The 24,841-nt window shown below is 39.2% G+C and overlaps 1 protein-coding gene across 2 annotated transcripts; it reads right to left on the bottom strand.

Annotated features, from left to right (window-relative positions):
* Nucleotides 1-431: 431 nt before the first annotated feature.
* On the bottom strand, nt 432-24,801 carry pelp1 (proline, glutamate and leucine rich protein 1). Of its 2 annotated transcripts, XM_056268647.1 has the most exons (18): nt 24,631-24,801; nt 24,347-24,411; nt 22,494-22,599; nt 22,216-22,365; nt 18,681-18,752; nt 18,538-18,597; nt 18,277-18,433; nt 18,067-18,199; nt 17,874-17,961; nt 17,658-17,746; nt 17,073-17,186; nt 16,649-16,793; nt 16,008-16,161; nt 15,866-15,921; nt 15,529-15,753; nt 8,100-9,893; nt 1,481-1,522; nt 432-990 (listed from the first exon to the last, which is right to left on the bottom strand). In XM_056268647.1, exons 1-18 carry the CDS (start codon nt 24,769-24,771, stop codon nt 898-900), a joined length of 3,684 nt encoding a protein of 1,227 aa, XP_056124622.1. In that variant the 5' UTR covers nt 24,772-24,801; the 3' UTR covers nt 432-897. The 2 variants fall into 2 exon arrangements, with proteins under 2 accessions (XP_056124622.1, XP_056124623.1); XM_056268648.1 differs by lacking the exon at nt 1,481-1,522 and having other exon boundaries at nt 24,631-24,800.
* Between the last annotated feature and the right edge of the window lie 40 nt (nt 24,802-24,841).

The following is a 24,841-nucleotide window of genomic DNA, read 5'->3' as shown; positions in this document are numbered from 1 at the left end:
AGTGAACAGAGATAATTCTGAGAAATGTTGTGGTATCACATCAGCATCATGTCCCGTTAACAACATACAGGAAGCGCTGGACTTTATCTAATCACAGCATGCTTTCAAAAGATAACGCTAATGATCATTTAAACGGAACGCATTCATATATTGAAATAATACCAAAAATATTCAGACGTCAGGGATGAGCAAGATCAGAGTTCAGGAAAGATAATAAATGCATTTCTGTGGTCTTGTTTTGCATGCCATTTCTACAGGAGTTCCCCATTTAGTGGACATCTTACAGCAAAGAGCTTTTCTGTTAAAAGTGTCTTTGAGAACACTCAATATACTGCAAGTTCCCCATTACAACACATTAATTTCATTCAAACTGAGGTTATAAATTACTTCACCTAAAAACATACTGTCTACTTTCTACAGAATCCATGAAGAAAGTGTCATAACAGATTCACTTTATTGCATGATCGTGCTAAACAATGCCAAGTATGTGTTACATATACAAACGATATAAAAAAAAAAAAAAAAAAAAAAAGACACAAAAAATTAACCATAGTGTCCAACTGATAAAGGGACTTTTGAATACTTGAAACTACAGTATCATCATACTTGTATTAAGCTGCCAGAAAAATAAAAATACCAACAATGACCACCTAAAAGTCATCTCTCAGCTTATGAATAGTTTTTGCTGTGTTCAACAATTTACCAATGGTAATGGACTTTGAGCCTGAAAACCTAAAACTCTTTCAAAGAAACCAAGTTGGAGCTTTTCTAGTGCAACTACAACAGAGGTTGATGGGACATTATCAATCAGATGTGACTATGTGGGATCTTTCAGGACCTTACAATTCATTGCAATGCTCCTCTGATGTGAGAGAGTGAATGAGAAGCTTGGTCATGTTAGGGCTGTGATTGTGAGGCACTACGATCGTCATCATCTGGCGGGCAGTCAACAAAGTCTGCCAGCATGGAAGCCATTACCTCATCATCTTTCTGGAAAAGAGTTTGAGAAAGAGGAGAGAGTGAGCTCGAGGGAATGTACTGGAGAGAAAGGCTCAGAATAAGCAACAATTAGTGTCTGCACGTGTTTACATGCCATTACCATAATAAACAGAACAAGTCACAAGTAAACTACACACAAAAGATATAAACAGTACAAGTAACAAGTAAATTACACACAAGAGATATAAACAGTGCAAACAACAAGTAAACTACACACAAGCGATATTACTGCAAGACATACAAGGCACTCTCATTTGTTTTGGCTTCCTCAATTGTTAAAAAAAATCCAAACTGAGGACAGCAGCATACTCTCTACGCTAGTGTTGTCACGATACCAAAATTATGACTTCGATGCGATATCTGGCTAAAATATCTCGATATACCAATACCATAGCAAAAATGTTTTAAATAAAACAAATGTGAAACTAATTGAATATGACAGAATTTAAAATGTATTTAAAAAAAATAATGTAAAACTCACTTGACCGGCGTGTTTATGCCCTGATTTTTGACCATTCCCTTCCTATTATATATATAAAAAAAAAAAGTTATTACATGCAAGTGTGAACGTCCTTACAGAGATGTTTGCAACAAATCACATTGGCTAACCTTTCACAATTCTGAACCGTTTGGGATAGTGGTGGGTGATGTGACACCTTATTTCATGACATGAGTAATTCAATTTATTTTTTAAAGTAACACCAGGTAACTTTTCAACCTTCATAATATACTTCCAAGTCTCTTGTGATGGTACATCGACTTACAATAGGTTGAATGACACGTCTGCCATAGCCTGACGGGGTCTGTAGCGTTTTTAATCGTACTTTTAAACTTCGGGTTTCAGGGTAGTAACCGGCAAACAAAGAGAACTACAAAACTCGACTGCTTTACGGCTTATACGTCACTTCCACCACCACCTTAAAATCGGACGTGCGAGCCAAATGTTATAGTCAAGGCCGAAGCAGCACAGAAAAACAAGAAAGCAAAGGTTTTATCGGAGCAAAGCAAAAAGAGAAAAAGAGAAAGTGATCACGTTAAAGGCAGAACGAGGATTAACATTGGGCCAGTCTTTTCTCGCTGGCGTGAGCTGAAGGAGGAGGAGGGGTGCCCGACCGATGCGGACTTGGCAAAAAAAAAAAAAAAATTAAATGAAAGCCTATGTCTAAACGGCGTGCACAAGTTTGGTAGGGGCTAGCAAGTAAATGTATAAGATGTACAAAATCATATTTTAGGATACCTAACATGTCTGTGATATTTGTTTATTTGTCTTGCCTCAAGCTATAATGCAAATCGATTTGTAAAATTTGCAGATTCATTTATGGTAGTTTGATATTATAATTGACAATATATAGTTATTATCTACCACTCAAACATTGCATTGAAGTATCATATAGATTCAGTAAAACGGTAACCAATAGACTAGGCTACTATAATGACGCTGGCTTGTAAACGTGATCATTGCGATTATTTGTCGTTAGAAAAAAAAAATAAAACCCATGAAATTATATTCATATGACATGCTGAAATATATGCCACTGTACCTGGGATGAAGACATTTCACACGCGACGCAAGCAGAACACCTGCATGTGACCTCCTCCTACAGTGTTCAGGGCTATCATGGTTGTCTTGTCAACAATTGCACGTGCATGTAGGATGACAGACTTTACGACAGTAGTAGAGGTCTAGAGGACAATACTGTTTCCCAACTGTAGAGGGACCCCACCCGGAGAGCAAAAGTAACCTGGTGTTACTTTAAATGTAGTATTCAGATAGACTACAGTAGGCCTATATAACTATAGCATTCAAGTAAGAAATGAAATGTTTAACAATGCATAGTAGGCTTGCTACGGTAGTCGGTGTTACACGGTGTTCAGTTGCAACACCGGTTTCATCACTTGCCCACCGCGGCACCACAAAAAAAAAAAAAAAATATATATATATATATTTAACGCAATTACGCAGTATCCGTTTTTTTCTGTTACCCGTTGACTAGCGTTGTATGATCACGCTCTAATTAATGTGAATGCTTTTAAAGCCACCTTTCCACTGCACACGACAGCCGTTGGACCGGAAGTCATTCATTTCCAATGGAGAGCCGTACGGGAGCTGCGGGGAGTTCCGATCATATGCGTATGCGGAAAATTCATATCCGATTTGAGCTTTGGATCCGTTGAAATATCTGAACTTCTGCGGCTAGACCGTACGCGACCGGCCGACCGGATGTGATGTATTCTAATCAAAACTATGAGCGTGAGGCTAGAATTACCAATATTTCAACTCTTTAATGTTATTCTGTAAATGCTATTTCTGTAAAATGTCAGTTATTAATAATTATGGCAGAAAAAAAATATTTTATAATTATTAAATCAATATTTATATTGATTAGCTCTGTAAAATCTATTGTTTTTATTGTAGATGTATTGAGGGTCATTTGTTTTGTGTGGATATATTCATGCATGCATTACATTCATCATTCATTTTACCATTGTGAATAGCCGAGGGTAACGGTTGCTTCACGACCAATTTCAAAGTTCCGTGCGACTGACACTAGGGGGCGAAATGCGACAATCGTATGCGAATGTCGTGTGCAGTGGAAAGGCGGCTTAAGACTAAAGAGACCGCGCTGTAAGTCCTACGGCCTGCCTAACACACAAATAGAAAAGACGCGCGTCAGTATCGAGTTCTCTTTTGGGCTTGAACAAACCGTAACACACAAATTATGCCAAAATGTCGGATTTGTCGAGTGTCCTCATAAGATCAGTCTTAAATGATTTAAATAAAGTCTTAAATGAACGTAGAGATTTGTGAGAAAATGGGACGAGTGTCAGATCGCGTCTCTGTCAGCAGCGGCTGGTCTTAAAGTGTCATTATGTTAAATCAAAGAACGATAAGAGACTAAATTACTCACTCAGACCCGGCGCCAGGAGGATTGTTATACCTGTAGCCTAATAATCATGAATGCACTCCGCTATATTTAACATCTCTGGCGAACGGCTTCTTCACGCAAAAGAAAAACTCTTCATGAAGCGCAGTGAAATTCAGCGACCATGGCGTTTCCTGATGGATCGAGGTTGTTCGTTAACTTAAATTTTTACGTGCAATTCACACAAGCTCAAAGCACATGCGAGACTGCTGCGAGTAGTCAAACTTTTATTAATGAAACAGAAAATCAGAGGGAATCATTTCTTTAATGTATTTTTATTTATTTTTTTACTGGTTGGCCAGTCACACGGCTTTCATAGTTTTCAGTTACGTGACTGGTGCTGTTCTGCCCGTGCAAATGCGCGCATTTTACGTTTGCCTTTAAATTAGCTATTTAAATGGCCCTGCCGGTGATACCGGTATTACCGGTGTTGTCACACGTAGGGATGCAGCGATTACCGGATTTCACAATTAACCGCGCTTTAAAACGTCACGGTTAAGTAATCGTAAAGACTATGCTACACCGAGTGTTCTGCACGGAACGGAACTTTTGCAACTAACACAAAACGAAAACAAATTTACACCAGCGGTGCACCAGCTTAAAGTGCCGTGCTCGTCAACCGCTATGGCAGAGGGACTAAGCAGCGGCGCTCTATTTCCACCGAAAAAACGCCTTAAGGGCCTGTTCACAGATCGCGTCTTTTGCGCGCTCAAGTTCATTTCAAATGTAGGCGCGCTCATAATGGAAGCGACACGCTTGTTTTTTCCAAGCGCGTCCGCGCTGCATCGAGATAAAAACATCTAAAATTTTCAGAATGCCTCAAGCGCACCATAGGTCAAGTAACAAGAACCAACAGAGCTACGACAGACTTTGTCCGCCCTAGCGCTTTGGAAAAAGGAGAACGTGGCGTGCAGCTTTCAGTGCAAAAAAACAACAACAAAAAAACAGCGGAATGTTTTGGTTACGTAAGTCTGTGGAAAACAGAATGTGACGTGCTCTCAAGAGTTTCAGTCAGTGAACATTTAACTTAATATCCTATTGCTTTCTCCTGTCTGTTTTGAGTAGCCTAAATGTTAGGCTTTGTAGTTTTAATATGCCCGGTGTAAAACACTAACATAAGATCAGGGCCGTGTAGGATAGACTCTAACGAGCTGAGGATCTGAATCAGGTGTGTTAAATAAGGGAGACATACACAATATGCAGAGCAGAGGGTCGCGAGGACTGGAGTTGAGAACCACTGCTCTAAGGGGTCAACAACTGTGCGCTGCACAGGTATATTTTACTCTCTGCATGGAGTGGAAACAAAGCTCGGTGTGCGTTCATGCGCAAACCTCAATACTCAAGGAACTAGTTACAAGGAAATGCTGCCATTTAACAGCTATTATTGAGGCAACTGTCCTTTGCAGCAATGCTGAGAATGCAACATTAGGGTTTCTCTGTCTTAAAAAGTACTGCGGTAATCAAAATACACACAGCTATTTAAAAGTTTGAAGTCTGTAAGATTTTGTTTTTAATAGAAGTCTCTTTTACCCTCACCAAGGACGCATTTATTTGATTAAAATACAGTAAAAACAGTAATATTGTGAATTGACCGTTCGCAGGCCCCTCCCCCAAAACGGCTATTGTCCAATCACACATCATAGCAACCGTTACTATGTGAGCAGGTCCGTCAAACATTGACTCCAAGCAAGATGGTGAAGCGGTGCGCCCACGGCGTTTGTAAATCGGACACTAGATACCCCGAGAGATTGTCTGGAGGAGTTGTGTTCTTTCCATTTCAAAAGCCGAAAACACAACGTGCGCGGTCCCTGCAATGGATAAAACAGTGTGGACGGCCCCACTCCCAGTTAAATGGGTCGAACATGGTTAACTCGCGTGCAGCGTGCGTGAGACTGAGACAATGAGATTAGTCAAAGACAAATGGAGAAAGCAGATCAAGAGGATCCACAAAGGAAGTACGTTTTCTAAAGTGTTGTTGTTAACATGATATTTTCGGGGGGAAATGAGCAGCAGTCACTAGCAGTGCAGGCAGCACCTGTAGACTAGTTACAGTTTAGACTAACGTTAGAGGAGTGCACGTTCGCAACGGGGAACGCATGAAGCTTACTTGACAACATCAGTTCATATCAATATCGTAACGAATAGAAATAATGTATGGTTATCTGCATCTTTCCGTCTATTATGTATAGTTACTTTTTAAACACGAAAATCGCATTCAGCATGATGACACGCAAGCGGTTGCCGTGGTAATGAACAACCTGCTTGTTAAAGCGAATGAATAATCCTGTATCTGAGGCAAAATTACTAAATATGCAGCGCGAGTTATATATTTCTAACTCCAAACAATTAGCCACTGAAACAGCTTATAAAATCTTCTTCAAGGCTGTGCTGGTTGCATTTGAGGTAACGTTACAGGTCATGGGGTTTCTCAGATTTCGCTTGAGACCGGTTTGAGAGCTTGAGAGCATTATTAGGCTCGATAGTAGTCGTGTCTCCTTCATTGCGTATTTTTATATTTTGAATATATCCCTCCACTGCATACTGTAACCCCCTTTTGCCTCGATCTGGAGCATATCGCGGAGGTATTGCTCCAAAAAAGGTCACTGACGCACCTCTTCCCGTCATGGCAATCTGTGGCGCTGGTCGTGTTTGACCATTTGTTTGACGGGCGTAGCAACAGTAACTAGGAGGCGTGGCTTTTGCGAACGGTCAATTACCATTAAAATAATTATTTTCTGTTTTAATATATTTTGCTATTTAATTCATTCCTGTGATGGCAAAGTTGAATCTTCAGTGATTTCTGAAGGATCATGTGACATTCTAATATGTTGATTTGGTGCTCAAAAAACAATTCTTATTATCATCCATGTTGAAAAGTGGAAACTGACCCCAAACTTTTGAACGGTAGTATACAAAATTGTATATATAGAATTATTTTGTATAGGGGTCATATAATGGTACATACATTTCAGTATAATCAACTTGTAAAAGTGCGTGTTGGCAGTGCCTGTACACAACCATCATATAATGATAAAAATCCATCCAGTGTTTTTTTTTATTAATCTCCTTATATGTTTTCCTGTCTCAAATCGAGCCCTCTGACCGTGTGACCCCTCCCACGATTGTTAATTGACAGCAGCGTTTCAACACAGACCCACCCTGAGCGAGCTGTCATCATACTCCGTCATTGTTGATACGTTGGAGCAGAATGGCGTCTAAACGATTGTGGTGTTCTGTTCTTGGGTGTAATAACGAACACAGCAGTCATTTTGATGTTCCTAAATCCGAACCGCTGAAGACGCAGTGGCTGAGTTTTGTTTTCGAAGGGAATATTGCCCACGATCAACGTCAATGCTTTCATGTTCGCGTGAATCATTTCGCATTTTGATGCACTATGTACCATAATAATATTTCACAAGTTCGTTTGCCCTTTCTTTTTTCTTGAAGTGGAGTTCAAAACTTTGGGTAAAACGCAGTGCTTGTCACAATCACTTTTTTACCCAGCCGTCCAATGACAGTGGAGGAGGGGCGGGAAAAATACTACACCGACCAACCATCCTATTTATACAATGGAGAAGGTAATATTGCTGGTTACTGCATTTTTATATTCAGTAATATTCTTCAAAATGAGATGATAGTAACTCCCGTGGATATTCCAAATCATAGCAACGAAACGTCTGCACCTTCAAAGTGCTCTCAAGGGCCACCAGCTGGCTGTTTTCAGAAGAGCACCAGGCATTTTTTCAGCTGGCTAAAAACGCTTTGGACACACGTTAATTGAAATACTTATTGTTAGGCATATGGCCTATTAGTCTCTTTTTCATTTATGCAATATATTGGAGCCAAACTTGAGAAGAGAGTCCAGAAGATTCTGCAGTATTCCAGGACATGTAATTTGCGTAGTTGTAATTCATAGGCGGGGATTATGCTTATTGTGGATGAGCGTGGACGTGCGACCTATTTACGAATGATTGGAATTCATTAACATACACGTTTAACTATCAAATCTGATGTTTACAAAGCGCTTGTGAAAACAGAGGAGCGTTTCAGGAAGGTCCATATTACATGCAATTTTACTTCTACATTTAAGAATGTTGCATGAATGAGGCCCAATGTGCGTTTTGAGTCTAAGAGAAAGAAATCTGCACCAAGGTTAGATGGATATTACTCAGTTACCTTTTTCTTTTCGATGCCTTGTTCAGCAGACTCTCCTTCCTCACGATCCCCCATTTTCCTCTTCGTTCCTCTAGCATCCGCATCATCTCCCTGTTCTCCGCTCTCTTTCTCTTCCTTAACGGTATCATCTGCACTCTGTAACACCTCCTGCTCTGTTGTGGATGGTGCGTTTGGATTGTTTTTTTCTTCGGGCTGTAATTCCGTTTCTTGCTCTTGAACTTGGCCCTCTACAGGCAATTCTTGACCCTGTTGTGATGGCCCAGCTTCTTCTTCGTGATCTTCTGGCCTTGCCACTTCCTGCTCACATGTTCTCACTTCAGGTTCAACCGCCTCCACTATGTTATCCTCTTCAAGGCCCTCTGCATCTCCACCAATTACAAGAGTCTCTATTTGTTGCTTCCCAACCACAGCTTCATTTCTCTCAACCGCTCCAATGTTCTCAATTTCCTCTACGGTCCCCTTCTCCTTGATCCGGTCATCTGCATAGACACTCCTCACACCCTCCATCTCCTCGATCCCTGCATCTACTTCTCGTTCTCCCTCCATGCAGAACATTTCCATTCCTTGCTGCTCCTCCGCCGCAAACATGACTTCTGGCTCCTCCTCGCCCATCATCCCTCTGTCATCGTCTCCCTCCAACGGCTGGATCTCCTCACTCTCCTCTTCGTCCTCATCCTCCCCCTCTTCATCTTCATAGTCATCAAAGTCCTCTGCCTCACAGTACTCATCATCCAGGAAGTCGCTGCCTTCCTCTTCCTCCTCTTCCTCCTCCAGCCCCTCCTCCTCTTCCTCCTCTCCTAATTCTTCATCCTCCAGCTCCTCTTCATCGTCCTCTTCGTCATCCGAGCTGTTGATGTTGATGACATTCTGGTCCACGTCGTTGCCTGGAGGCTGCGGTTGGAGCTGACGGCTGGTCTGAGCGATCTGGTTCTGAAGCTGCATCTGTAAAGACAAGCCCAGCGTTGGCGGCTGCCCACCTGGAGAATTTTGCATCAACATCTGTTGAAGTTGTGGACCACCAGTCAGTGAATCAGCAAGACCAGCAGGTGACGCTGAGAGTGAAGCTGCAGTTGAGTTCAGAGGAGGCACCAGAGACACAAGCTGGGCCGTCTGGCTTGGTCCAGGGAAAGAGTTAATGTTATTAACGTTAGCTGGCAGAATCTGATGGGGAATGGAGGTGGGCAGCTCGTTAGTTAGCGAGGTGTCAACCGATCCAACCTCTCCCACTACTGGGACGGATGGCTGCAGGCCACCTACCACAGATACCGGTGGCTGGGACAACGATTGTGCATTTGCCGCTCCATCTTGCATCTCCATCATCATACCTGCTGGCATAATAACAACACTATCATCTGAATCGCTCTCCAAAGAGATCTCCACATCTTCTGGCTCTTCTTTGTCGTAGCGGACAAAAACTTGTCGTTGGCTTTCAGGGGCTCCGAAGCCCGCCAGTTCACCTGGTTGGGACGGAGAGAGCAGCAGGTCACCTGGGCTGGCCATAGTGCCTGCTGGAGTTGGGAGAACTGAAGGAGCCAAAGGTAGATGGTTCTCCAAAGAGCCAAGGAGGGTAGCAGGGCCTAAGCCCATGGGATGCCTGGCAGGGAAAGGAGGCCCTGTTGTGGCTCCACCAAGGAGGGTAGGGATGGTTAGGGAGGGGTTTTGGCCAGAGGCAAGGACAGGGGCAGATGCGGTTGATTTGAGAGTTAAAGGGGTGAGAGGGAGAGAGATTGAGGGTGTGCGAGGATGAATAAGGGTGTTGCATATGGTCAGAGCCTCAGCACAGAATGACGATACCTGTAGGAATGAATACACATGGAAAATGTGACCACTGACATTTCCTCTTTTTTTTCTGAGGTCAGTACAAATTTGACTACGCCAACAGATAATGAATATCGCCATTGTTCAAAGAGTAACAGTAACTGAGAAGGAATACCCCATCTAAAAACAAAAGAAATTCTCATTTACTCACATTAATGCTATTCCAGATGTATATGACCTTCTTTTGTGGAACACAAATGAAGATTTTTAGAAAAACAAGTCTATATAATGCAAGTGTACGGGACCTCCAAAGTTGTTTGTGCTCCACAGCCGAAACAAAGTCAAATATCTGGGATTGCATGATGGAGAGTAAATAAATATTAATTTTGGGGTATCTATGGGCAAATTATTTAATTTATATAATAATAATAATAATAATCCATAGATACCCCACAATTAATATTCTGTTATCATTTACTCATCCCCATATTTTGTGTCCTGCAGAGAAGAGTAAATCAAGGGTGAATAAATGAAGACAGAACTTTCCTTTTTTTTTTTTGGCTGAACTATCCTTTTTAAACAGAGTACATGTTAGACAGATATGGAGAAATCTGATAACTGTGATGAACAGACAGAGGCAGGTCTATGCCAGGGCCATGCTCTCTTGGCAGTTTCTATTCTAGTGTTAAAATAGGCTAAATTTAGCCTTGGAAATAATAAAAGAACCAGTTTGGCAGGTGTAATGTTTCTTTTTAACATCTTACTACTTTTCTGTACACCTTTGTAAATATGAAACACTGTCTCCAGTTACAGTCTCTTGCGTCATTAGAAGCAAATAGCCACTACACCACCCAAAATGAGCATTCACAGTGAAAGCAAACAGCCACATAAGAGGACAAATACACTTTGTTAAAATGAATGTTGCTGTACATCAGTCACTGTATACTTTGAGACTTCTTTTTAAAAACATGTTTGCGTGTTCAAACAGGTTTGGTTCATGTCATTAAATAGTTTAAACTGGAAAGTACACAAAGGGCTTGATTTTGGTAAACTTATTTTACAAATCAAGGTTTTAAGATGAACAGTACCTGTCAAAAGTTTGGAAACTTTTTTTTTAATGTTTTTGGAAAAAAGTATCTTATGTTTACCAAGGCTGCATTTATTTAATCAAGAATACAGTAAAAACAGTGATAGTGAAATACAATTAAAATGTAAAATTATTGTTTTCTATTTTAATACAAATATTATTATTTTTTTATTCCTGTGGTGGCAAAGCTGAATTCAGTATACATTACTCCAGTCTTCAGTGTCACATGATCCTTCAAAAATCATCATAATATGGGATTTGCTGCTCAAGAAACATTTATTATTATTATTATTAATGTTGAAAACAGTTTTTGCTGCTTAACATTTTGTAACAATGATGATATTCAAACATGTGGTAAGATTAAAAAGAGAAATTAACGCTTTTATTCATCAAGGATGCATTAAATTGATCAAATGTGACAGTGAAGACACTAATGTTACAAAAGATTTATATTTAATGAATGGTTTAATAAATTTAATAAAATGTAAATAAATGATGTTCATTGAATGTTATATTCATCAAAGAATCCTGAAAAAAGTAACATTTTCACAAAAATTAAGCAGCACAACTTTCAACAAGCGGCGAGAATACTTTGTGCGCAAAAAACAAACAAAAATAACAACTTTATTCAACTATTCATTTCCTTCTCTGTGGGCCGTGATATTTCACGTAGTGAAACTACGCAAAGCTTCTAGGTTGTACGTCACACGCATCACACACATGACCAGCGTCGGCCAATAGTGAGCCTACGTGTGACGTGCAACACAGAAGCGCTGCGCAATATCACTACGTGAAATCTCCCGGTCCACAGAGAAGGAAATGAATAGTTGAATAAAGTCGTTATTTGTTTGTTTTTTTGCGCACAAAAAGTATTCTCGTCGCTTGATAAACTTAAGATTGAGCCACTGTAGTCACTCGGACTATTTTTAACGATGTCTTTCATAATTTTTGGGCCGGTCAGTTTCGATCCCTTAAGAAGCCTATGGAGGAGTGATCCAGCTCTCAGATTTAATCAAAAATATCTTAATTTGTGTTCCGAAGATGAACGAAAGTCTTACGGGGTTGGAACAACATGAGGGTGAGTAATTACTGACAGAATTTTCATTTTTGGGTGAACTAACCCTTTAATGTCTACATATACTAATACATTCAACATTAAGTTGTATAAATTAACATTAATATATTATGAACAAACATTAACATTGAACAATAGCATATTTATAAATTATTAACCTATATTAGGAAATGTTGTAGAATGTTTTTCATTGTTAGTACATGATACTTAAACCTTATTGTAAAGTGTTCCTTAAATACCCTGTTGAATGTCAACACTGATTTCAGCAGCCTCTTATTACAACACACATTTACTTAACTCTGTGGCCCTTTTCAGTGCTTCTGCTTTCATTAGCACAATGCACTTGGGAGTCACAACAATGATGTGAAACTAGCTGAGAAATACTGTAAATCAGCAAACAAGTGAGACTCCCTCTGGTGGATAACATTAAGATGCCAAGGAATATTCAGGGTTCAACCTTGTCTAGCATTTTATCTTGAGTAAAAACACAAAATATGGGATATCTGTTAAACTTATAATTGAAGACTAGCAAGCCACTGTGTGTGTGTGTGTGTGTGTGTGTGTGTGTGTGTGTGTGTGTGTGTGTGTGTGTGTGTGTGTGTGTGTGTGTGTGAGTAAAAGCACTTCTTCAGTAAAATGTTTGGTACATAAGCTGCAAAATTATAATTGTATTCCCAAAATGTATTTGGACAATTAAGGCACAATTAAATATTTACAGATGTATTTGTGTTATATAGCAAAATACCACACCATTTGTTTTGTTTTTTTATAAATAATATATAGCTATTTATGTGCTATTAATATATAGCACAAGTATATGGAAGTAAAATAATCCCAAATGTTTTTAAAACAAAAAGCCTGTTGAATTGTACTACTTGAAAAAAATATGCATTGCATTAACCCTGCTTGTATTTTAATGCATTGTATTTTTAGGGCTTGTATTTTTATAGGCTGAAATTTAGCATGGTTGAATATTTAAGCTGTGAATATTTCAAATCAAAACATTTCAAACACATTTTCATTAGTAAAATTTCAATAATCCATATTCACCTTTCATATTTCATTTCCCAAATATTCAAACTGATTAAAAATACAACCTATAATATTCAACAGGCGGTTTTCGGTCCATTTTATTTCGCTTTGCAAATTCGCTTCCACAAATTCAGTGGTTCAAATTCGACAGTAAATTCAACGTTGACATCCAGGAGCTGCAGGAAAAGCAGTAGATTACCGAGCATAATCTCCATCTGCTGTTAGTCGACCACACCAGCAGGGGGTGCAAGCGCGTGTTGTTGACGAAGACCAGAGCAACAGTTAGCGCAAGCCATTCATTCATAAAAACTCAGCATGCATTATGTTTTTTGTGACTATTATCTGGGTCAGTATATATGCGGAAAAGATGATAAAGGCACAAAAGCTGTTTTTATGTTTCATTCATTGTTACTTTCCCTGTGTAGCCTTATGTTATCAGCCTTTTCTACAGTGAACGGGATTATAATCTGTTTCCCTCAATACATCATCATACTCAAAGATTCCCCGAATTCCGTCAGGACAAAGCGCTTAACGTAGCTTAACGGACTACAGTGATATAAAAGACCAAAATCGCACCTTATTTGGAAAGTATGTATTGTACATGTACTGCATTAGATTAAACTGGGAAGTAGCACTTTCATATTGTTGTTCTATATTGTTAGTTTAACTAGTCGCTTTGGATAAAAGTGCCAGCTAAAAGACAATGTAAAATTGGGTTGACATGCGCACATTTAGGGACCGTCTCTAAAGTAACAAGTCCTATAGGCCTAAACGTTTCTAACTTCAATAGCAAACTTCAATCTATTTGAATAAATCGCGCATTATGCCTGAGCCTGACACCTACATGAACACTTTACAGTTGGTTTTATGACTGTAAGTCGTTCTTTTCAAATGGTATTTAAGTTAGAAACGTGTATACCAATTTCGTATGTAACTTTAGAGACGGTCCCTAAATGTGCGAATGTCCAATGTCAAACCAAATTTATGCCAGTATATCACTGGGAAACGCTCAGCATTAAACTTTGCGCGTTAAATTCATATTCTGAGTCCATCTGCTAGCCTGCGAGTTTGGTCTTTTATGTCCATTAAGCTACGTTAAGCGTTTTATATGTCCAGCAGGGGAATCCTGACATATTGAGGGAAACCAAACCCTAGTACTGCATGCAGCACATCGCTGCAATATAAGGTTAAGGCAACTAAACAACCAAGAGAAATATGTCAAATGTAACACTGGATCTGTACATCCGCATCGGGGGAATAACATTATCGTTCATGGTAGAGAAAGATGCATGTAGGCTACACAGGAAAAGTAATCGTGAACACACTGAATTTCACATAAAACAGACGTCATAATAATCACAAATACACTTACATTTTTGTAAATAAGTTTTTATGAATGAATGGCTTGCACTAACTGTTGCTCTGGTCTTCGTCAACAACACGCGCTTGCACCCCCTGCTGGTGTGGTCGACTAACAGCAGATGGAGATTATGCTCTGTAATCTACTACTTTTCCTGCAGCTCCTGGATGTCAATGTTGAATTTACTGTCGAATTTGAACCACTGAATTTGTGGAAGCGAATTTGCAAAGCGAAATAAAATGGACCGAAAACCGCCTGTTGAATATTATAGGTTGTATTTTTAATCAGTTTGAATATTTGGGATATGAAATATGAAAGGTGAATATGGATTATTGAAATTTTACTAATGAAAATGTGTTTGAAATGATTTGATTTGAAATATTCACAGCTTAAATATTCAACCATGCTAAATTTCAGCCTATAAAAATGCAAGCCCTAAAAATACAATGCATTAAAATACAAGCAGGGTTAATGCAATACATATTTTTTTCAAGTAGTACAATTCAATAGGCTTTTTGTTTCAAAAACATTTGGGATTATTTTACTTCCATACAAGTACACTTTTCATTAAAAAGTTTGAAATTTGTTAGATTTCAAAATATTTTTGAAATACATTGTTCAAAATTCAGACAAAAAGTATTGGACACTTTCTGATGCTTCTGAAAATGTTTCTGATTTCTTTGTGATGAACTACACCGGGGGTTCTTCTTCTGGAACCTGATAGGAACTGACCTTATACACCATGAAAAATAACTGAGACCAAGTGAAAAAGTGGCTTGGACAAGGGAATTCTGAGAAAAGCTCTAGCAAAATTTTGTTTGGAGATGTCACTTAGTTTGATAGTTGTATCATTTACATATTTTTAAGTGTGACATAAGCGTCTAAAGACTTTTTGGGGCCACTGTATATTGTCTACACTAATAAAACACCTTTGATAAATCTGGACTTAAATTCAAATCCCACACAACGCTTCCATCACTTACCAGGAAGACAACATGACTGTGGATAAGATTTAGCATGTTATGCTCTGATCAATTAGATTAAATGGACAGGGTTTTCTGTAGACTACAAGATTACCACTTTCAACCCCAAGTTTTGACCAAGGATGTTCACTCACCATTATGTTGCGATCTCGCCGGCCGTGGCTGAAGATGGAAACAGCGCAGGAGAGGGAAGGAGGCCAGCGGGGAGAGGGCACCAGCACAAGTGCCAGTAAGAGGCGGTAGAGCTCTCGGCGAGGGGTAGGGCTGCCATACTGTCCACTGACAGCACCGACCTCCAGCAAACAGTGAGCCTGCTGCTGCAGACGCACACACAGAGGCACCACCAGGTCTTGGATCCTCTAACAAGGGAGGGCGTGTTTAGAAGAGCAACGTAAAACACACTTTTCCATACTTGTATGCAACATAAAAAGACATTAATACCCAAGCATGAACAAATTGTAATGAACAAACCTTATGCAGATCTTCCTTTAACAAAGTTCCACTGGTCAAAATTATCTGTCTTAATGCTGTAAAGGAATCATTCTTCATTAGCAAAAGTTGTTTATCTCAACCAATAAAACTTGAAATTAACTGATCGTTACTGAGCTCTCACCCCGTAGAGCAGCAACGCATGTGTCTTGATTGGCTAGCACATCTCCTTTCCTCTGTAGTGACATTCCATCTCCTATTCCCTTAGTCCGACGAGGACCTGACTTGCCAGCAGAACCAATCAGGTCAGTCATTGATGACTGTTGTCCAGAACGAAGCTAGACAGCAGAAGACAGAACCGTTGGAGAAAGATATAGAACTAATTCAAGCAGGGCTATAATTTAATGTATTAATTCAGTTTCTAAAACTCAATGACAACCCAATGCACAAAGATGGCCATCAGACACATTTGGGGGTGATGTTTTATATTATTACAATTTAATACAACTTTAAAATATAATATGGCAATATGGTGTTCAAGAAACATTTATTTTCAATGTTAAAAAACATTGCGCTGCTTTATATTTTTGTAAACCGTGAAACAGTGATACTTTTCTCCCCTGATTCTTTGATGAATAGAAAGTTTTAAAAAAGCACTTATATGAAATAGAAATATTACTGTCACTTGATGAATTTAATGCATCCTTTCTCACTTAGAACTATCTCTTTATCGTTTTCGTTAGTTATTGTCCTATTTGTTAACGGGCCTTGATTGTTACTAATTACATTCCTTATGGTGTTTGATACAAACACCCTTAATCTTACCTTGACTGCTTCTGATCCTGGCGTGATGTCACCCATCAGATGAGTGAACAGTAACTCTGTGTGGGACGGGCTTCCCTGAAGCAGAGAGACACCCCCTACTCTTACCCACAGTTCTATGATACGGTACACGGCCACTCGCACTGCACTATGGGCAAAATATAACATCATACAAGTTAAAAGCTTAAACACTTGACTAAAATAACAATGAGTACGCATACTTTGTGCTTCAATAACAGAGAAACACACTGACGTGGTAAATCACATTTCAATGAAGACATGATCACAAGTGTTCAAGAGGAAGCATTTAAGGTTTGGTTGTAATGGATGTACAAATAGTATTGTCTCATCTGACCACTTATTACATGTTAATACAAGGCATAAAATGGTTTCATATTTCTGGTCATCAATGGTGTTTCTGTAATACCTGTAAGCTCTTTGCTGGCCCAGACTAGCCTCAGGCAGAGGCGTCCATGCAGACAGAGATTGTGAGAAAAGCCTTGTGAGCACACTGCTATACTGGACCAGTCCACCACCCACACTGTACCAAAAAAACACAAAAAAAAACATGAAATGTATACTTCAGCTACTCCTGGACAGAAGTCATTTAACCAGCAACCACTGACAATTCATTAATCAAAAATCAAGCAATTACACAATTTATGTAATATAATATTAAATATTCAATTGCATTGTTGGAATTTAACGGCAAGTGTCAGTAATTGTTAGGATCTCTGTTATGTTATACATTTTTTTATGTTTATTTAAACAAAAACAGGCATTTAAATATGATATGCATTTAGACATGTCTCATAGTTTTAAGGCCCTATCTATTTGTGTGAAGTGCCAGATGCTAGGGTGTATGTGTTGGGGACATCCTCATTTGAAAAAAATGGTATAAAAAGAGTTGTTTTCTTTTAGGATTAGGTTATATCATTTATAACAAGCTGTATATAAAAACAAAAGTCTATTGAAATTCCCAATTTAAAAGAGTAAATTCATGTGTGCTTACGCTTTTATGAGAGCAGAGAGAAGCTCTAGAGTGTCGTTGTGTATAGAGGGTAAAACCAACAGCTTCAGACAGCCCTCTCCTGTTGGACTCTGAAACAAACTCCTTCTGTTAGTGTCCACATCCATGTTAAGCAAGTATAGTGAATCATATCATGAACAGCGACAACAATTTAATTTAGATGCATGAAAACAGAGAGATAGAGAGTTAAAGCCTTACAATGCTCTTCGTGTTGACAGCCAAAGCTCGACACACCAAATTGAGAACATTCTGAACAGGCAGACGGACTGAAGATGCAGGATCAACACTACAAGAGGAAAGTACAATATCTCAATATTATTAAAAACACTAAACTTTAAAAAAAATCAGCATTTGAAATAAAACGAATTAAGCCACAGAGCATTAGCACAACCTAAGAGTGTGTTTAATAGCCAGACAAATAGCCTTGTAACGGTGATGGAGCTGAAGGATCAGAAGTGGATCTACATCATCCAGGGGAGCAAAAGGGAGTTCCACACCAGGACCCTCATACTGCACTGTCCCTTCTAAAAACAGTGAGCACAGAAATTAACAATTTTGTTTCTCTCAATACAACAAAAACACTCTCACTCCAGCAACATACCCGTTTCTGTGCCCTGGTACAACTGTCCCAGTATGCTATTGGCTGATGCTAGAAGGCCGTGCAGCTGATTGGTCCACCCCTCAGCCTTGTGCCCACCTCCCCCTCGTTCCAACACCCCACCCAGACAGGGCAACCGGCCATAACACTCACAAGCCACCTACCAATAAAGAAAAGTCAGAATTATGATGCAGAAGGTTGGTTCAACTACGGACAGTATCCTTTAATTTCCAGTATAACACTGAACAACTGGATGTAACCAACCTCTTGTACTTTAGGATTATCAGAGTCCATCTTAGAAAGGAAATACGCTCCAAGCTTTTCCTGTAAGGGACAATGTTAAGCATTTTCAGATCCAAAGTAACTGCATCAAAGAAATACATTTAATCAATGGATATACTACTGACCCTCAGAGATCCGCAAGCCCGTGGGTAGTAGATCATACACGCCATCATTCCTTTCATAGCAGCTAGGTGGCACTATGATAAAACAAAAAGTTTGCTTCCTTTAATACTTTTTGCGACAACAAAATGTAATACTTCATTGAACCATATACACTATCGTTCAAAAGTTTGTTGTTTGAAAGATTTTTTTATGCTTTTTGAAAGAAGTCTGTCATGCTCAGGATGCATTAATTTGAAAGCAAAAAATAACAGTAAAACAGTAATAGTGAGAAATATTAAAATTTTAAAGTTTAAATGGCAAAGCTAAATTTTCAGCAGCCGTTACTCCAGTGTCACATGATCATTCAGAAATCAATCTAATACAATGATTTGCTGCTCAAGAAACATTTATCATCAAGGTTGAAATCAGTTGTACTGCTTAATATTTTAGTGGAAACTGTGATAATTTTTTTTTTTTTAATAGAAATCATTTATTTGAAAAAATGTTTTGCAACATTGTCTTTACTGTCACAGGATCAATTTAATCTGTCCTTGTTGAATAACAGTGATAGTAGTGTACATATTTCCACAGAATAAACCAGCTTGGCATGAACTAGGAAATACTAAAAGACTATGCAACTAGGCAAGTTCAATATGATTTAAGACTACATTTTAAAGACCGGCCTATGGTGAAAATCAAGTTGTGTTGTTTATATGTCTATGTGCGTTTTTTTTTTTTGTTATTTGATTCAAGACAGACTATGCGCAAATTCAGTGTCAACAACACCATTGCCGAGTACTATTTTCCCCTTAAAAGTGCAGTGTACCAAAGACGGTCTCAAAAACACGGTTTGAACCGGCCCTAAATCCTAACGTCACAAATATTTAACCAATCCAGTCAACAGCGGAGCTTTTCCTATCATTATTTCTAGGGATGCTGATTTTTAGATGGCAGCTGTCTGACTCTGAGATGGCGAACGGGAACATGTTTTTTTGTAACAAGCAACACTTTATTAGCAGTTTGATAACTCAGCACAGGAATCGACTCTCGTCGTCGACTGTGTCCGAAATCGCTCACTTGTTCACTGATTCTCTAATTAATACCTAAATAGTCTTTGGAAGTTCAGTCCACTATATCAGCAAGGTGTGAAAGAAATAAAATGAGGAATTCAGACAATGATGTATTACACTGTGCGTGAGCTGGAGCAGAAACAGCTTTGTCACATACAATTATCCTGCACGTCACTTACTTTAGAAATAAATAATAGTCATAGTAACTTTTATTTGTAAATAATTTTACATATCTCTGTTATTTTGATTAAATAAATTTGATTTCCGTTTTCAATGGTTAACCTATTTGTGTTCGTAATTTAAACGAACCACAAATCCTTAACTCACATCAAGAATAAACACAATAAGTGTAAATGATTGTATGTATTGTATTTATTTTTTATATCTTTAACTCTCCTGTCCAAGCACCTTTTAAGACAGTGAGACAGTTTACATGCACACAATTAGTGCTGCCACTAACGACTAATTTTCTAACGACTAATCTTTCGACTAATTTTTCGATTAGTCGACTAATCTAAACGACTAATTAAAAAAACAAACATTGTTTGTCATTTCGTTGTGTCCATTTTATTTTGAACTGAAGGGCCAAAATATAAAATGTCACCTGTTGAAAAACATTATGTATTAACAATCTAAGCATAAGTATCTGCATTTCCATTAGGCTATACCATTAGTCAGAGTCCTAATCTAATCCTCTATTAACAAACATGCATGTATTCATTACTTAAATTAGCTCTTTGTTCTGCCTTAAATTAATACATTAACTTACTGTACATTTTTATATGTACATTTCTGAAATGCATAACTGATAACATCACTGTGAATTGTAGGCTAAAGTAGATGCACTCATGCATTTTAGGTAAAGCTGCTTTGAAACAATATGTATTGTGAAAAGCGCTATACAAATAAATTGGAATTGAATAGAAAGAGTCTGGACTAGCCTACTACGCTTAGCTCTGCCTTATAATAAATCGCGCTGAAAGCAGGCAGGCACGCAGATATGCAGCTCTCGTTTACACTTGCGTGCATGCCGGGCCCGTGCCGCGGTTCGCGTGAATGTGAAAGCAACACGGACTCGGGTGCGCGTTTTAGCTGATTATGTATTTAGTTAAATAAAACACTTGTAAGGGATGATAGTGTTGATGATTTACCTTGGATACGAGCGAGAGCGAGTCTGCAGTGTATTCGCGCTTAGCCCGTGGAATCAGGGCAACACATTTAGAAAAGTGTCTCCTCAAAAGAGTCCATTTGCAAGCAGCAGAAGGCCACCTTATGCGACACACGCACCTGTGTTGTTCACTCAGCTGCGCATAGCACAGAATTAATTAATATATTTTGACCCGCGTTCTGTTTTCTATCATGCGCCGTGTACGTTTGCGATTGCGTAAGATGCACGCAAACACACCAGGGTTCGGTAGAATTAAGTTGAGTGTGACTGTGAAACCAGACCAATCGCACAGACTGGTGTGTGGAGGTGAATTACAGTGAGCCGTTTGAGACGGGAGACCAAAAATAAATATGCGGTCAATAGTAAAACGACACGTCGACTAAAAAAATTGGCGTCGACTAATTTGCATGGTCGATTACGTCGACTAAGTCGACTAATCGCGGCAGCACTACACACAATACGCTGATAACAATCAAAAACCAGTTCATTGAAATAACCCGATTTACCTGTTTACATGCAAATCAATAACCTGCCAATGCAAGTAAACCGCGTTTACAAGACTGTAATAAAAAACAGGTAATTGCCCGGTGGTGATGTCAAAACGTAAGCATCCATGTATTTCACTCAGAGTATTCTATTTATTATGCAAGTTGTGGTGTTAAATAAAGCATTAAAAAAATCCAGAGTATTTCAAATTGTCCTCTCATTATATGTGAAGTTTCTACAACTGTACCACTTGTCCTTTGGCTGCACAAGATGAGAACAAATTTAAAATATTTCTTGGCTCAAGAAAAAGTCAGAGTTTGCGATGTATATCTCCTCCTCAACCACGAAACACTCACATATCAAAGAGGCGCACTTCAATAAGCCGACAGAACGCAGGATAAGGTGTTTACATGTCGGGCGAAATTGGAGTAGTGGGATTTTTTTTTTTTTTTTAGCTCTGTTGACAGATTTATTCTTAAGCCATTTATGACCTTACACTGATAAAGGAAAACGGTTTAACGGGTCCATATGACCAACATCACTAAACCAGTATAATGAGATGACGAATACGATGATGCGTTGCAGTCGGTTGCAGCTCGTGGCTCTAAATTTTGCGGGTAGATTGCGTCAACATGCATTATCGCAATAGTGCTAAATGAAGCAAGGGTGTAGTAGAGTTACATTCATGCTATTTTAAGGCATGAAGAAAATATAGAAAAACGTTTAAATATGTCCTTGTGATTATCAAAGATGTGTTTTAAGGTATAAAATTGACCACAGGGTGACTTTAACGGATATAAATCTACATGTGACGAGGACATGCATGCATTTTACCTCCGATTTTAGGCTGAGCAGGGAGGTCAGAATGCCCAGGATGGAGTTGAGTCCCACCTCCCTGGCCAACTCTGGCAGCTGGGACGAGTACTGCAACAAGTCCTGCAGCACACTCACAGCAAGCTGCACAGTAGGGAGAGGGGACTGCGACTGTGTGTTTGAGAAGAACAGTGGATGCATTACTAAATCATATAGAACTTAATAAAATCCAGAAAGACCTATAAAGTGGATCCAGGCAAGAGAGAAGAACAAGCCAAATGTCTGAAGACATTTCTCACCTGAATGACCTGCTGCAGTGTCCGCAGCCATGAAAGGCAATGCTGTTGGAACACTTCACTTGAACTGTCCTTCACCAGCACAGACAGGAGACAAAGACCCTCAAACCTGAAACACATGTAATTAGAAAGCCATAAAGTCAAGATGAAACGGAAGTAGCAACAGATCTTTTCTTCCGTATTGTTATGTACTTCTGAGAAACTATTGAAAAAGAAAGAAATGTAGGGCGGGGACAGGTTATACCTATCAGTTGTTACTTGAATGGAGACAGATTTAATACGAGCTTGCAGTCTATTGTAAGAAAGAGGCAGGGTTCAAGCTGACTTCTTCAAGCCTGCTCCTGGAGACACACTGTCCTGAAAAATGTATTTCCAACCTGCTTCAGCATGCTTGTCTGGGATTATCAAGTGATCCTGAAGAGCTTTATTAGCTAGTTCAGATGTGTTTGATGAAAGTTAGAGCTAAACTAACTTTGGGGTTAGTTTAAGGGTTGAAGACCTCTGCACTAAATGATTGGAGAAGACCAGCATACATCACAACAGAGAACTCTGGTTTCACCACAAGATTCAGGTATGATGTTCTGATTAAAAATGGTGAGGTCAAAATATATATAAAAAAATAAATAAAAATAAACCATATGCATGGATGAATAATTTACAATGAAACGCATTTAGAAAATAGATGACAACTTTAATGTTTTTGCAGAATGACTGGTTTCTAAATAAATGCAGTCTGGGATCACATCCTGGCTGGTGCCTCTGAATCTTACTATTACATTTAATCATTTAGCAGGCAATTCTATCTAAAACGACAAGAATTCAGTACAACATGCAACATCATTCTAAGAGGAAGTAACATAAGTATTTCAACAAAGCTTTGACCAGAAAAGGACAGGACAGAACTGAGATAAAAGTATAATTGAAGAGACAAAGCATCAGGAGAATTCGGTCATGCATGCACATTGTGACTTTAAACGTTTATGAAAACTGCAATGAACTGTTCTTTACTTTTGTTGACAGCTCACCCAGTGGCGTAGGCAGAAATTGTATTTTGGGTGGGCCAGTGAAAATGTGACTGGGCCTATATTTTTGTCTAGAAAAAAATTACTTCAATAATAATAATTATTGAAAAATGACTTCAATAATAATTAACATTAATAGACAAACTGAAAAAACAGTTACACCTTTATATTCGGCAAATCATCATGTTCAACCAACAGAGCTCAATAAAGGCTGGACAAACCAGTATACACAATAACCTGTCTATTTTATTCTATTCAGCAGTGCAAATACAGTTCACCCGAAAATAAATTAAAGTAAGCTAAAATAATAATATCACAGTTAGATCGGCGGATAAACCCGCGTCAGGCTGACGGGGAGAGAGGGAGCAAGAAGCGGCCGGCGCCAGCACCTGACTAGCCTTCTCCTGGGGAAATGAGTCGGAAGAACTGGGCTGGGTGGACTCGGAAGATGAAGGCAGTGGCGTGTCTTCTTCCTCAACTCTTGCTTTTTTTCAAATAGCACATTAAAGAAAGTTGTTTAGCCATTATTGTGGCGCCGACGCCACTGAGAGTTTTCCTATCGGAACCCCCAGCAACCATAGCAACCAATAACGTTCCGGAGAGAGGCTTTCTACAGCTTGCTTCACCAGTTAAATTTTATTCGAAAAACAAATTAAACACACACAGCAGTCAACAATTAATCAGGTAAATATTAATATATTTTCATAAATACATTTGAATAATAAAAATAAACAAAAAAAAATATTTTTATCAAACTTTCCTGGGCGGGCCAGTGAGTAATGTGGGCGGGCCAGTGCCGCCCTGGCCCAATACTGGCTACGCCCCTGAGCTCACCTGGTCTTACTGGAGCCGAGCCGTGTATTACTGATGCCCACCAGACCACCCACAGCTCCCGTGCTCTGAGGAACGATTCAAAGACACTGCCGTTAATATAAACAGACATATGAACATCACCTCAGTGTGCTTTCAAGTGAAACAGAAAGATATCGGCTAAGACTACATATGAATACAAACACTAAACTAACGCTTCCATTTAAATAAAAGAAGCGTGCGCGCTAACAACGTAACTTAGACAAGACCGGCAGGAGAAACCTTTAACAGTTAGACTTTAGTCCTACCTGAGTCCCGACCACGCCATGCTCACGGTAGTTTGCTAGAAGAGCGGGTAGATACTCAGGTCTGTCCTCCTTTAGGACAGACACTAGTCCTTCTGTTAAGCGTGTAATGCTGGGGCCATGCAGCCAAGCCGCTGAAGCCATCTTAGCGCCCCTGTATGACGAGCAAACTCTGCGACGAGTGTATAGTTCAGGTGACGTCAACACGTCGCGT

The sequence above is a fragment of the Rhinichthys klamathensis genome, unplaced genomic scaffold, assembly GCF_029890125.1.
Source record: "Rhinichthys klamathensis goyatoka isolate OS25496 unplaced genomic scaffold, OSU_Roscu_1.1 h1tg000275l_1, whole genome shotgun sequence".
Lineage (NCBI taxonomy): Eukaryota > Metazoa > Chordata > Actinopteri > Cypriniformes > Leuciscidae > Rhinichthys > Rhinichthys klamathensis.
This window is presented reverse-complemented; position numbering and strand designations above follow the sequence as displayed.

Bases quoted from the DNA above. Each gene is read 5' to 3' on its own strand.
- pelp1 (XM_056268647.1), bottom strand. From the start codon at position 24,771: ATGGCTTCAGCGGCTTGGCTGCATGGCCCCAGCATTACACGCTTAACA. The intron at 18,753-22,215 runs GTAAAATGCATG...GTTTTATCATAG, and splicing joins TGCTCAGCCTAAAATCGGAG to TGCCACCTAGCTGCTATGAA. The intron at 16,794-17,072 runs GTATTACAGAAA...TTTTGCCCATAG, and splicing joins GGCCAGCAAAGAGCTTACAG to TGCAGTGCGAGTGGCCGTGT.